Raw genomic sequence first — 15,291 nt, 5'->3', positions numbered from 1 at the left:
GAGAGGAAATTTCTGGGGCCTTGAGAGAAATCGTTGTATCCTCACTGCCTACAGGGGAGGTCACAGTAAGAAGTCTCACAACACCAAGTTAAAGCCCAACAGGTTTATTTGGTAGCAAAATCCACTAGCTTTCGGAGCACTGCTCCTTCATCAGGTGGAGTTCTGTTCACGAACAGGGCATAGGGGATTGGAAAATAGCCAATGTTGTTCCTTTGTTTAAGAATGGTAACAAGAATAATCCAGGTAATTACAGGCTGGAGACCTTTACATCAGTAGTAGGGAAATTATTGGAAAGAATTCTTCAAGACAGGATTTATTCCCACTTGGAAATAAGTGGTCATATTAGTGAGAGGCAACATGGTTTTGTGAAAGGGAGGTCATGTCTCACGAAATTGATCAAGTTTTTTGAGGAAATGACAAAGATGATTGATGAGGGTAGGCAGTGGATGTTGTCTACATGGACTTCAGTAGGGCCTTTGACAAGGTCCCTCATGGCAAATTGGTGCAGAAGATGAAGTCACATGGAATCAGAGGTGAATTGGCAAAGTGGATATAAAATTGGCTTGGTCATAGAAAGAAGTCTCATAACACCAAGTTAAAGTCCAATAGGTTTATTTGGTAGCAAAAGCCACTAGCTTTTGGAACGCTCGCTGTTCCATCGTCAGGTGAGTGAGAGTTCTGTTCACAATCAGGGCATATAAAGACACAAACTCAGTTTACAAAATAATGGTTGGAATGCGAGTCTTTACAGGTAATAAAATTTTAAAGGTACAGATAATGCACAGGTTCGATCAAGACCTCTTCACTGCACTGATCCTTCAACCGATACTATACACTAGATACATCAAAGACATTTTCTTCCTTTGGACTCATGGTGAACAATCACTGAAACAACTATATGACGATATCAACAAGTTCCATCCCACCATCAGATTCACCATGGACTATTCTCCAAAATTGGTTGCATTCTTGGACACACGCATCTCCATGAAGGACGGTCACCTCAGCACCTCACTGTACCGCAAGCCCATGGAAAACCTCACGATGCTCCACTTCTCCAGTTTCCACCTTAAATACATTAAAGAAGCCATCCCCTACGGGCAAGCCCTCCGTATGCACAGGATCTGTTCAGATGAGAAGGATTGCAACAGACACTTCCAGACGCTGAAAGATGCCCTCATAAGAACAGGATATGGTGCTCAACTCACTGACAGTTCTCATGCGCCACAGCAAAAAACCGCACCGACCTCCTCAGAAGACAAACACGGGACATGGCGGACAGAGTACCCATTATCGTCTAGTACTTCCCCAGAGCGGAGATTCTACGACATCTTCTCTGGAGCCTTCAACATGTCATTAATGAAGAGGACCATCTCACCAAGGCCATCCCCACACCCCATTTCAAACAACCGCACAACTTCAAACAGACCATTGTCCACAGCAAACTACTCAGCCTTCAGGAGAACAGTGACCACCACACCACACAATCGTCCACAGCAGCCTCTGCAAGACGTGCCAGATCATCAATGCGGATGCCATCATCTCACATGAGAATACCATCCACCAGGTACACAGTTCATATTCTTGCCACTCGGCCAATGTTATCTACCCGATACACTGCAGAAAAGGATGTCCTGAGGCATGGTACATTGGGGAGACCACACAGATGCTACGACAACAGATGAATGAACACCGCTTAACAATCACCAGGCAAGAATGTTCTCTTCCTGTTCGGAACATTTCAGTGGTCACATGCATTCAACCTCTGATCTTCGGGTAAGCGTTCTCCAAGGTGGCCTTCACGACACATGACAACACAGAGTTGCTGAGCAGAGACTGATAGCCAAGTTCCGCACACATGAGGACGGCCTTAACCGGGATCTTGGGTTCATGTCACACTGTCTATAACCCCCACGACTTGCCTGGGCTTGCAAAATCTCACTAACTGTCCTAGCTGGGGACAATACACATCTCTTTAACTTGTGCTTAATGTTCCCTCCATTGTCTGTATCTTTAAAACTTGATTACCTGTAAAGACTCATATTCCAACCATTATTTTGTAAACTGAGTTTGTGTCTTTATATGCCCTGTTTGTGAACAGAACTCCCACTTACCTGACGAAGGAGCAGCGAGCACTCCGAAAACTAGTGGCTTTTGCTACCAAATAAACCTGTTGGACATTAACCTGTATTTACCCCAGTCCAACGCTGGCATCTCCAATCATGTCAGTCATAGAAGACCAAGGGTAGCAATGGAAGGGTGTGTTTCCGAATAGAAGGCTGTGACAAGTGGCGTCCCTCAGGGATCAGCGCTGGGACCTTTTGCTGTTTGGTTGGAGACTTGGGCGGAGAGATGGCAGATGGAGGTTAATCTGGACAAATGTGAGATCATGCATTTTGGAAGGTCTAATACAGATAAGGATTCTGCCATTTACTATGTATTTCTTAAGAGTATTGATAGGCAGACGGATCTGGATGTACAGTACACAGATTACCTTCTCCACTTTCAGTAATCAAGAAGGCATATGGCATGCTTGCCTCCTTCGGCCAGGGCACTGAGTTTAAAAATTGGCAAGTCATGTTGCAGCTTTATAAAATCTTAGTTAGGCTGCACTTGGAATATAGCACAGTGTTCAATTCTGGTCCCTATCAGAAGGATATGGAGGTTTTGGAGAGGGTACAGAAAAGAATACCAGAATGTTGCCTGATATGGAGGGCATTAGCTATGAGGAAAGGCTGGAGAAACCTGGTTTGTTCTCACTGGAACAATGGAGGTTGAGGGGCGACCTGATAGAAGTCGACAAGATTATGAGAGGCATGGACAGAGTGGATAGTCAGAAGTTTTTTTTCCCAAGGTGGAAGAGTCAATTACTAAGGGGCATAGGTTTAAGGTTAAGGGACAAGGTTTAAAGGAGAAGTACAAGACGACAGGTTTTTTTTACACAGGAGACGGTGGGCGCCTGGAATTCGCTATCAGGGGAGGTAGTGGAAGCAGATACAATAGTGACTTTTTGAGGGGTGTCTTGACAAATACATAAACAGGATTGGAATAGAGGGATATGTCTCCGGAAGGGCAAGGGGTTTTAGTTCAATGGCCAACATGGTCGATGCAGGCTTGCAGGGGCGAAAGGCCTGTTCCTGTGCTATAATGTTCTTAATCAAGATGCTACTTGACTGGGAGCCAATGTAGCTCAGCAAGCACAGGGATGATTGAGGAATGGGACTTGCTTTGAGTTAAGATACAGGCAGAAGATCTTTGGATGATTTCAAGTTTATGGAGGATGGAATGTGGGAAAGCAGCCAGGAATGTATTTGAATAGTAAAGTCTAGAGCTAATGATGGCATGGATGAAGGGTTAATTGTGTAGATAATTTTATTACATAAATCATTGTCATATCTGATACAGTATTCTTCAGTGTTTGAGAATGCATTCTTTGTTGACTGAAACACTCAGGCTGAAGAAGGGCATTACATTTGTTCGCCATGATAAATTGTCTTCAAAGCACACTAAGTCATGTGTCAAGGTTAGAATGAAATGCACCTCTTCTTGGAGAATAAACATCTCTAATACTTGCCCATGTTTTAAGTCTCTTCATTTAACCCCTTCACAAAATGATTCTGCAAATCATCAATGCATTCTCAACAGACAAATAATAGTCCCATCCTTTGGAGTAAGATGGTCCTTGTACCATAGAAGAAAATTAGTTTTCTTTGATAGCTGATTGGAATAAATGACATAACAGTACAGCTACTTTAAAGAGAACGAAGAACAGCACAGCACAGGAAACAGGCCCTTTGGCCCTACAAGCCCATGCCGCCCTATTTAACACTCAGGTGAGTGCCTTATTCAAGTCTTTTGTCGATTGACTATGCTTTTGTCTACCTCTAGTGGACTCCATAATAAAGGGGTGCACAATAAAGAGAAGCTTCAAATTGTGAGTCATTGTGCAAACTTCCAAGGTAAGACATGTAGAATATGCTTTATGAAAATACTGATTGGGCAACACTTTACTTTATTCAATTAATTTTAATTCAATTTTTACTGTTGATCTTTTGCAAACAGGTCTTCCATTCTACAATGAATGTTATAATCAGACTTCAATGTTCTCATCTAAGAATATGTACCCAGGCCAATCTTCCTGTTAAATGGGAAATGTAAAAGATTTTAGGACAGACAAATTTTCCTGAAAGATGATTTTCCCACCTCAAATCTGTACAAGTTCACATAAGTTTCAGACAAATTCAAATATTCTTCCTTCATACCTATTGAGCTCTTTCAGGTTATATGGTGCACTTTTATTTCACACTATGCCCTCCAGCTTTATGTCCCACTTTTACTATTAGTCATAAAGCAGTGGAAACTGGGATTGACATCATAATTACTAGAAAGTTGAGGCTTAGCACAAACATAGCCAGCATTTTATAAGTAGGTTCTGAGATGGAATTCAGAGCAGTGTTTTCACCTTAGAGTACTAGTGTTGTATATTCCGATGCTGTCTTTATGGGTTCATCTTGAAATGCACTGTTCCTTGGTGAAGGTGGCTTAGAATAAATTACTTAAGCCCGAATTGCAACAAGAGAGATTAGTGGAAAATTGAAAAAAGTGTTCCAGTTACTAATATCAGCAGAAATGAGTGGGAATTCTTTGTTTTAACTTGCAAGAGTTCTTGGTACTGACACTGTAACTGCCTGTGAGACCACCAAGATATTATTGTCTTATCCGATTCTAAGATGGTCTGAGTATCAGTGATAGTAGTCCCAATAGGCATTAATTTGTTTGAAGGATTGATTTAAAAAAAAGTGACAGACGAGGTTGTGTCCCACAAGATATGATTATCAAAGTCTTTTCCCTATGCCAGAAATTACAGTTCATGAAGATTTCCATCAAGGTTTCTAAGAAAGAAAATAATTTGCCCTGGTCCCAGGAGCTACATAAGATTAAAGGCACACTTCTGACATAACTAAGCTACAGTTTGGTAAAGCCATTCAATATTAACATGTTTGGGTTCCGCTTAGTGCAGTAGCTAATAGATGGCAATCAGAGAATTGCAAAGTCCAAATGTTAATTCCCTCAATTGGCTCGAGCTCCAAGATAAGAATTTCTACAGTTGATACAATCACTGTTAACCCTCTTCCTTAACTGGAATTTCAACTAGAGAGAATATTTTTCCATTGCAAATGTTAATGTCAGAACATATGGGCTGGAATTTTACCATCTCACACTCCACATGATTCAGAGAGGGCAAGGGACAGACCATGGGAATTTTGATTTTTCCCATTTGATTTTCAAGTTTGCTGACGACACCACTGGAGTGTTTCAGATCTCAAAAAATGACAAGACAGAGTACAGGAATGAGAGAGAATCTAGTGAGCTGGTGCGGTAACAATAATCTCTGCCTCAATGTCAACAAAACGAAAGAGATTGTCACTGACTTCAGGAGGCGTAAAGGAGAACATGCCCCTGTCAACATCAATGGGGATGAAGTAGAAAGGGTCGACAGCTTCAAGTTTTTAGGTGCCCAACTACAGTGTCGGCATGGGGGGACAATCTACCATGCAAACCAGCCCCTCATCCATTGACTCTGTCTACACTTCCCACTGCCTCAGCAAAGCAGCCAGCATAATTAAGGACCCCATGCACCATGGACATTCTCTCTTCCTTCGGGAAAAAGATACAGAAGTCTGAGATCACGTACCAACCAACTCGAGAACAACGTCTTCCCTGTTGCTGTAAGACTTTTGAATGGACTTACCTTGCATTAAGCTGATCTTTCTCCACACCCTAGCTATGACTGTAACACTACATTCTACACTCTCTCCTTTCCTTCTCTATGAATGGTATGTTTATCTGTATAGAGTGCAAGAAACAATACTTTTCAGTGTTTGATAATACATGTGACAATAATTAATCAAATCAATGGGAAGGTCTGTTGACTTCAGGCTCACTTTTACGGTTTCAAGATAAAATCCCACCCATGAGTCACAGAATGTCACACAGGAATTATATTTGAGGTGAAGAGAAAGTATGTGCAAATGTCAAAACTTAATCCACTGTAGAATTATACCTCCTAAATGCTATGAACTTCATTTGCTGTGCAACTGTGAAATTATTCAAATTACAGCAAACATTTCAGTGTCTATCACTTTCCTTTTTCTTATTTTCTCATTCTCTCTCTATTTAGAATCATAGAAATCATAGAAACCCTATGTGCAGAAAGAGGCCATTTGGCCCATCGAGTCTGCACCGACCACAATCCCACCCAGGCCCTACCCTCATATCCCTATATATTTACCCGCTAATCCCTCTAACCTACGCATCTCAGGACACCTAAGGGGCAATTTTTAGCACGACCAATCAACTTAACCCGCACATCTTTGGACTGTGGGGGGAAACCGGAGTACCCGGAGGAAACCCACACAGACACGAGGAGAATGTGCAAACTCCACACAGTCAGTTTAATGTTGCTACAGCGAACATATTGCTTTGGAACCAGTGGCAGTAATAAGAGGCAGAAAAACAATAACCCTTTCTCGTCAGGATTTGCTTATTTACACTTCATCTCACTGCATGACCCTATAGGTGTCCTCAGCAAAATACAACAATTTAGACATAGTATCAAAATAATCCCTGTTATATAGAGTCAATATACATAAATAAAGTTCCAAGAAGAGTACTTGATTTTTAAACTTGGAGACATTGTTGCAGTATTGGAAAATTCCTATCCGAACTACTCACCATATGTGCAGGCATAAGATCAAAATTCATCAAACAACACAACGTTACTTCAATCTATTCATGAAATCAATAATATCAACAAAACTATACTTACTGCAGCATGAAATCCATGGAGATTTGGTGTTAATACAGGATAACATACTTGTGGATACTTCTTTATACCTTGCATGACTTCAGTGTGATCAGCCAACTGGCAAAAGCAAGTACACAAATATACACAATTTTTAAAAATTTGTTCTGTTAAGTGTTTAGTGATATAAACAAGGATAATGTAATAAAGTACCACAGAAGAAACCATTAACAAAATTGAAAGCACATGGAACTGAACTAGAACTACTGGGATAGACAGGGACTGAATTAGGAGGTGAAAAATAGAGAGCAGGGACAATGGGTAAGGATTCCAGGCAGGAATGATGCTGCCTTCCAAGGAATTGTTGATGAAGCCATACATCCAAGCTTGCTGACGACACCAAGTTAGATGGCCCATTAAATAATGTAGATGGGTGCAGAAAGATTCAAGGCTGATTTAATAGATGAGAAAACTGTGGCAGCTGGAATTCAAGTTGGGACAGTGTGACGATGTCCATTTGGTACCACTGAGTACTCTCGAAATGGTGAGAAGCTAGGAATTGTGGAGGAGAGGAGAGAGTTGGAGATCTACGAACAGAATATGGCAAAGATTAGTGGGCATATGAAAAAATAATTTTAAAAAATGGAATTGGCCAAGAAGGTTGGAAGTCCAAAGAGTTTAAGTTGTTACAACCATAAAAAATACTTTAAAAAGAGATAAAAAGATATATTTGTCTTGGCGAGTACGCAGTATACGTTCAGCAGAGTAATGCCAAAATTAAAAGATATATAAGACTGCATAGGGTAGTCCTATATTCCCTTGAAACCTCCTTCCACTGTCCTTATCATTTCTTTGGCTTTTTTACCTTAAATCTGTGTCCTCTGGTGACTAATCCTCCTGCCTTTATCCCATTATCCTACCAGGAATACAAGAGAGATCCTAGAAAGATGTTTCCATACATGTATCTTTGTCCTCAGCCAATCCACTGCTTCCTGCAGTAAGGTAACTCGGGATCAACTCTCAGATTAGTTTAAAGTCTCAGCGGCCACCGTTTTTATAAAACTGCTTCAGGAGTAGTACCAGGCGGCACGGTAGCACAGTGGTTAGCACTGCTGCTTCACAGCTCCAGGGGCCTGGGTTTGATTCCCAGCTTGGGTCACTGTATGTGTGGAATTTGCACATTTTCCTCATGTCTGCGTGGGTTTACTCCGGGTACTCTGGTTTTCTCCCACAGTCCAAAGATGTGCAGGTTGGGTTGATTGGCCATGCTAAAAAAATTCGCCTTAGTGTCCTGAGATGCGTAGGTTAGAGGGATTAGCGGGTAAAATATGTAGGATATGGGGGTAGGGCTTTGGGATTGTGTTCGGTGCAGACTCGATGGGCCGAAGGGCCTCTTTCTGCACTATAGGGTTCTATGATTCTATAATAGGTAGACTCTTGTCAGCAATACTTTCAAAATATCAAGACAGGAGAAGATCTGACTCAAGCTAACCAGGTAATCGAAAGTTTCTTAAAATAGTTAATTTAGAAAATCTTCTGTAAAGTGGGGAATCCTTTGAACATGATTCACAGTCCTTTGGCCCTCAGACAGCGGTTCCTAATCCACGCCAGAATGAAAAAACAGTAAAATGGGGAAGGGAAAATACTGGTCTGAACTAGTCTTGCATACTTTAAAATGGTGGTTAGCACCACTGCCTCTCAATGCCAGAGACCCAGGTTCAATTCCAGCCTTGGGTCACTGTCTGTGTGGAGTTTGACATTCTTCCTGTGTCTGCAAAGGTTTCCTTCTGGTACTCCAGTTTTCTCAAAATTCATAGTTGCTAAAGTGGATAATGGCTGCTCGTATTTTTGCTCCTGCCTGATGATAAATCACAGGAAACTGGTTATTTTGGCACTGAGGTCTTTTGGTCATCTCTGAGTAATCTTGGCCTTCTGCATTTTCACTCCACGAAGGAGCTAACCAACCAGCTACTTCTCTGGAATTCAGAATTTGATCTGACCCACTTAAGTATGCATTGCATTTCTGATGATGATGTATCCCTTCTGACAACTTTCATTCCGAAACACACTTTTCAAGATAGTCTAGGCTCTCATGGCATGTTTAATCTTGAGCATGTTCTTCCACTCTCATAGCAGCTTTAACATAACACCAAATTCCCTCGCTGTAACAGTTATTTGATAGGTTAACCCATGCTACACATTTAACTTGAAATCAGCTTCATACTTCAATGGTTTTGTGAAAGATTAATTTATTTTTGTCATTTGCATACATGCAGTCTGCTATGTGTGGACTTGTCTTAAATCCTTCTCTTACGATCTCAGTCAAGACCAGTAATTTTCTTTTAAAGAAGAAGAAATTCAAAATTCCAATTATTTTACTGAAAGGATGAAGCCACAATTTAGACAAAAACCATTTTTACAAGAGTCAAACAAAGCAAACACTAATAATATCTTTGGTAACTGGCTATATTCTAAATCTCAGAATCAACGCAAGTTAAACATGAATTAGCAGGCAAATTATGGTCAATTACAAACTGTACATTACACAATAAATGCCAGATACAACCAAGATAGATATTATGACTTGAATTGGCAGTCCATGTCAACAATTAGTTACAACATCCTTTAAAACTCTTATCTTTCTCATGAAAATTTTTAGCCCCTCGACTTCTCAGATTTAGCCTGATCCCTAGTCAACAACAACATATAACCAATCCGAAATCCACAAGCAAAGACTTCATCTAAAATAGCATACATCAGCAGAGTCTTCTCAACTCTGCTTATAGTAGTTTGAAGGGTGTAGATCCACCAATTTCATTTTCAGATAACAGAAATAGATGCAGAAATATATTTGCCTCCTCTCAGCTTCTGGATCTATCTGTGCCTTCTTCAGTCTGCCTGTACTGCATCACTGGAATCATTATCCAAATAATGATGGTTCTTCTACATGCTTTCAACCAATTCCAGATACTCAGAAGATTTGGTTTCCAATCTCAGTGTCAGTCTTAGTTTCCTTAGAAATTGGAAGGGTTAGTTTCCTTTCTCAATTTCTCTCTTGATTTAAGTCTGTCACAAAAAACACAAGCTTTGAAACCATAGATTCCATCCTGCGAAACACCCTAACAAAACTACCCTGTATTGTCCGTTTGATCCCTTTCACCCGGTTGCAAGGTAACATGCATTTGTGAGGTGCAAGTTTGAGGGGAACTACTAATATGTATAGCCAAAAAAAGGGGGTCAATTGTGCATTGACTGTTTGTAAAAACTGACTTCTGAGGCTGGAAAAATTGGGTCATCTTATATGACGGGGCAATCTATGCTTAAACTGAGATATTTGTCTTTCAAGGTGATTACTTTCCAAACTAACGTATGATTTAATAAATAATTTCTGCAAGTGATTTGATTCTGCATGGAACATATAAAGTCATGTTATCTGAACTGAGGTAGGTAGGCCAATTTAATAATTTATGTAATTGAAATAACTAGGTATATAGTGTGGATGAACAGAGGGATCTAGGTGTATGTGTACATAGATCCCTGAAAGTTGGGAATCAAGTAGATAAGGTTGTTAGGAAGGCATACAGTGTCTTGGCGTTTATTGGTAGGGGGATTGAATTTAGGAGTCGCAGCGTCATGTTGCAACTGTACAAGACTCTGGTGCGGCCGCACTTGGAGTATTGTGTGCAGTTCTGGTCCCCGCATTGTAGGAAGGATGTGGAGGCTTTGGAGAGGGTGCAGAGGAGGTTTACCAGGATGTTGCCTGGTATGGAGGGGAGGTCCTATGAGGAGAGACTGAGGGATTTGAGGTTGTTTTCATTAGAAAGAAGGCGGCTAAGAGGGGACCTTTTTGAAACATATAAGATGATTAGAGGTTTAGATAGGGTGGACATTGATAGCCTTTTTCCTCGGATGGAGAAAGCTAGCACGAGGGGGCATAGCTTTAAATTAAGGGGTGGTAGTTATAGGACGGATGTCAGGGGTAGGTTCTTTACCCAGAGGGTGGTGAGGGATTGGAATGCCCTGCCTGCTGCAGTTGTAAATGCACCTAGTTTGGGGGCGTTTAAGAGATCCGTGGATAGGTTTATGGATGGAAAGGGTTTGGTTTCGGTTAGAGGGTCATTGTTTTTTAACTGGTCGCCGAAGGGCCTGTTCTGCGCTGTAATGTTCTATGTTCTATTTAGTGTAAAAGTAGGTGAGGAAACTGACAAGTATGGTATTTATGGCACCATTAATTTTCAAAATGAAAAGGCTATGAGCCTTGACTTGGACATGTAGGGTAGTCTTGTATCAGCTGGAGTTTATAGGAGCAAGAGGTAATTTGAAACACATAAAACATTAAGGGTCCTTGACTGGGTGGATGTGGAGAGGATGTTTCCTTCTGTGGGCAAATCTAGAATTAGGCATCACTGTTTAAAAATAAATGGTCATCCATTTAGGACTGAGGTCAGGTGAATTTTTTTCAGAGGGGATTGTGAGTCTTTGGAACTCTCTTTCTGAAAAGGTGGTGGAAGCAGAGTCTTTGAATATTTTTTAAGGCAGAGGTGAATTTTGGTAAGCAAGGGTTTGAAGAGTTAGCAGGAGCAGGCGACTTGCAAATTTAAGGTTACTACCAAATCAGCCACAATCTTATTTAACACTAGAGCAGACTTTTGGCCAAATGGCTCCTTGTTCGTAAGTCATACAAATAGCAAGAACCGGAACATAGGAAATAGGAGCAGGAGAAGGCCATCTAGCCCTTCGAGCCTGCCCCGCCATTCAATAAGATCATGGCTGATCTGAAGTGGATCAGTTCCACTTTCCCGCTTTCTCCCCATAACCCTTAATTCCCTTGTCTATCAGAACATCTCTAAACTGTTAAGGATCACAGTTTTTTTTTAAGAAAGTTATAATTAAGGAAAACAGAATGGTTTTGCAATCTAATACATGCGATGTGAACTAAAACAGATGATTCCCAATCCTTTCAGAATGTGCAAAATGTTCTTGGAAGCAGGAATATGGTTCCAGTTAAGCCACTGGCTAAAGTAAACCTCTGTTCAGTTCACATGCAATTTCCCTTTTAATGTGCAATTTATAAATATAGCAAAAAGTAAACATTGTGTCAAGGGAGAAAAGTGTGGTAAAATGGAGTGAATCAATTGAAAGCAAGGCCAAGGCAGAGTGATGTGTAAAATGACTGGCATTAAAAGTGTATATGATTTAAATACTCACATGATGAAATATTGCTGGGAACCCTATTTATGTTACTGCAACAACAGAGTATAAAGAAAGAGGAAGAGAGAGGTGAATTCCACTTCACATTTCAATTTTGTTTTGCTACGAATAAACATTTTCGGCGGAATTCTCCTAAACAAATTGTAAATGTCAAACTTGCATGAAAATTGGAGTAAATCATGTTGGATTTTCCAGTGTCTTCCCCAAAATGAATCTTCCACCTTCTGTGCACCGCAGAGGCCACTAGCACGATTGTCATTAAAAGCCAGGGGGTGGGGCCTAGTCCCACCAAAGAGGCTGAAATCGACAAAATGAGCGAGACCCCGTGCATGCGCACATCTCTGGGCGATCTCTAACAGACTTCCCAGCAATGAGCTTGCTGGCCCCTCAGGCTGGCCTTCCAATGTCTCTCCCCCCACCCGTTCCATGGACATCACGAGCACCCCATCTTCCCACCAACCCCTCCCACCCCCTCATTGCACACAGCCTCACTGCCGCCTTTGACACAAATAGCACCCTCTGCCTGCGAGCACTCCCCCTTGTCGAATGAGAATCTTGAACACCTTGGCTCACCCTCCGTTGAAACCAAGTTGCCTTTACATTTCTGGCAAGGATTTTTTATTAACAGCCCATGATTGGCCCAAACTGATTACACCTACACTCCACTAACAAATCAGAGCTGTATACAAGCTGCAATAATGGACACGTGGTCAGTCGCAGTCAGAGATGGCTGGAAAAAAAAACCTGTCCTGATGTTCTCCGAGGTGACCAGGCCCACCTGCTGGACACAGTGGAGGAGAGGCGCCACCTGCTGCTCTCCACTCAGGGCTGTCACCCAAAGGGTCGTGCCACAAAGGCACTGTGAGAGGAGGTGTCAGTTATTGCCAAGATCTTGACACCTCAATCCAGGGAACAGTGTCAGAAGAAACTGAATGACCACCTTTGGGCAGTGAGGGTGTGTAGGCATCCCATTCTGAAATCTGCAGGTGTGCTGGACAAACCATGCCTGAAGGGCATCGAACAATAGCCCCCTCCCCCACCCAAGAACTGCATTCAACCCCTTTCTCTCCACCCCCACCCGTCAGTTCAACACCCCTAGTGGTGACCCTTTTCCCCAAAACGGCCAAAACAAACTCAGGTACACACTGCACCCTATGCATTTCAATATATTCATGCATTCAATCCCTCTTATTTCCCCAAAGGAGAAAACCAGCAAGCATCTCAGGGCTAGCTGGACGAACAGGGTGGCACAGAAACATCAGTGTCATCTGTAAGTCAGCTGGGATCCCCCAGGTCTCGGGCCACCTCGGGAACAGCCACCAAGGGCATCACTGACAGCAGGGTATGGGTCACAGCTGGACACCTCACCCCTGATGTGCATCCTAGAAGAAGCAGTAAGCCGCACAAGATTAGGAAGTTGTAGGTTCACTAACAGGGCATGGGTGAAGGTCATCAGTAGTCAGGGTTAAGTTTTGTTAAATGTTGTTAAGAACACAAACTGTTATTTGCCCCTCATAGCAGTGACTAACCTGACTCTGATTCCCTCCCCATGGAGCTGAGTGTTCCCCAATCCCATGCATTGAGGTGCTGACTGTTAAGCTGTGCGAAACTGGGCCAAATGTTACAGAACTTGCCCGACTTTCTCCACCATCTACCAGACCCTTAGTCAAACTGGACCTCCTGTCATGCCACCCCTGACCCATTGCCCCACATACTGGTGTTCCCAACCTTTACTGCTGTGTGAGCCAAGGTGGCACTGTGCAATTGGAGAAAGGGTAGGAGTCAGCCCTGAGTGACACCAGCGGCAGAATCCTAGTGTGCCTTACAGCGAGTCATCATCATCATCATCATCATCCTCCGGCCTCCACCAAAGATTCGCTACCCATCCCAGCCCAGGCCCTTTAACCGATTGTTGTTATGTTTCTCAGTGGTGGGACGAGAGGGGATGGGATAACAGCGGGTGGGGAAAGGGAAGGGTTAAGGGCCCAGTTCGGGATTGTGGAGGCGTGGCAGCTGCAGTGGCTCCTGGGGTGTGGTGGAAGTGTGTTCGGGACAGTCCCCATGCTGCACAGCACCTGCTATCTGAAGCAGGCTGCTACCAAGTCCTCTCTCACAGCCCTGACCTGCTGCGTACCTGCCATTGCCGCAGGTCTTCATCCTCTGGCTCCTCATTTGGCAGGATGTTCATTTTGCCCTGTTGCACTCTTCCTCTTCCTCCTCCTCCTTCACCAGCTAGTCTCCTTGCTGCTGCACAATGTTGTGCAAGACACAGCAAACAATTATGATGTGTGAGCACACACAGGGTCATACTGGAAGGCACCCCTAAATGGTCCAGGCAGCAGAACTGCATTCTCAGCCGGCCTATGCACCACTCCACTACACTCTGAGTGGCAGCGTGGGCTTCACTATAACATGTCTCTGCCTTGATCTCAGACCTCCGCACAGGCATCATCAGCCATGACCTCAGCGGGTAACCTTCATCCCCCATGAGTTACCCGGCAGCCTGGGCTGGCATTCAAAGAGTCCAGGGATGTCCGACTGCCTCAACGCAAAGCTATTGTGGACACGCCCTGGGTGGTGTGCACAGACCTGCGTGATGTTCATGCGATGGTCACATACAATCTGTACATTCAGAGAATGGAAACCCTTGCGGTTGATTGGCTGCTCCTCACCTTGTGGGGACTGCAGGGCTGTGTGTCCACTGCCACCTGGACATGGGGCATTCCTGCAATGGTCGAGAAACCCCAACATGGGCTTCCTGCTGAGCCTGCCCAACATCAACATTGATGTATTGGCCTGCCCAGGCATACAGGATATTTATGACCTAGTGAACACATCCGTGGACGGAAGCCTGGGATATTCCATAGAGGTCACCAGTAGACCTGAAATGAACCTGTTGCATACAAGTTGAGGCTCACCGTCACCCTTACTTGCACTTGGAATGGGTGGCTTCCCCTCCCCTCAGGTGCCAGGTGTGTGAGCACCTCTCACAAGTGCTGGACTGTGTCTTTGGATAGTCTGAGTCAACGACAGCACATAACCTCCAACAGCCCCTCAAATCAATGCCTCATCTGGTACTGTCTTTGCCTCTGCATCCTCCTCCTTCTGGCCACCTTTTCAGGAGACTGTTCTCCCACCTCCTGGCCTTCAGTAGCAGCCCCCTCCCCTCCTTCCTAAGGGCCTGCCTCTGGCCGCTCCTGCAGTGGCCTCCCCCTCCATCCCCAACCCCCCTCCATCCCCGCCACACCACTGGCACCTCGTCCTCCTCAGCTGCA

General features: G+C 43.4%; 1 protein-coding gene across 1 annotated transcript in view; it reads right to left on the bottom strand.

Moving 5' to 3' along the window:
* hmgcll1 (3-hydroxymethyl-3-methylglutaryl-CoA lyase like 1) overlaps positions 1-15,291 on the bottom strand; it is a 121,291-nt gene that overhangs the window by 85,910 nt on the left and 20,090 nt on the right. Inside the window, exon 4 of the mRNA XM_080193240.1 lies at positions 6,830-6,925. Coding sequence (XP_080049366.1) covers positions 6,830-6,925 — 96 coding nt within the window. The remainder of the gene's footprint in view (positions 1-6,829; positions 6,926-15,291) is intronic.

The sequence above is a fragment of the Carcharhinus amblyrhynchos genome, chromosome 7 (assembly GCF_965287045.1).
Source record: "Carcharhinus amblyrhynchos chromosome 7, sCarAmb.v2.hapA, whole genome shotgun sequence".
NCBI classification, from domain to species: domain Eukaryota; kingdom Metazoa; phylum Chordata; class Chondrichthyes; order Carcharhiniformes; family Carcharhinidae; genus Carcharhinus; species Carcharhinus amblyrhynchos.
The sequence above is the reverse complement of the archived record's forward strand: the minus strand, read 5'-3'. Positions and strand labels throughout refer to the sequence as shown.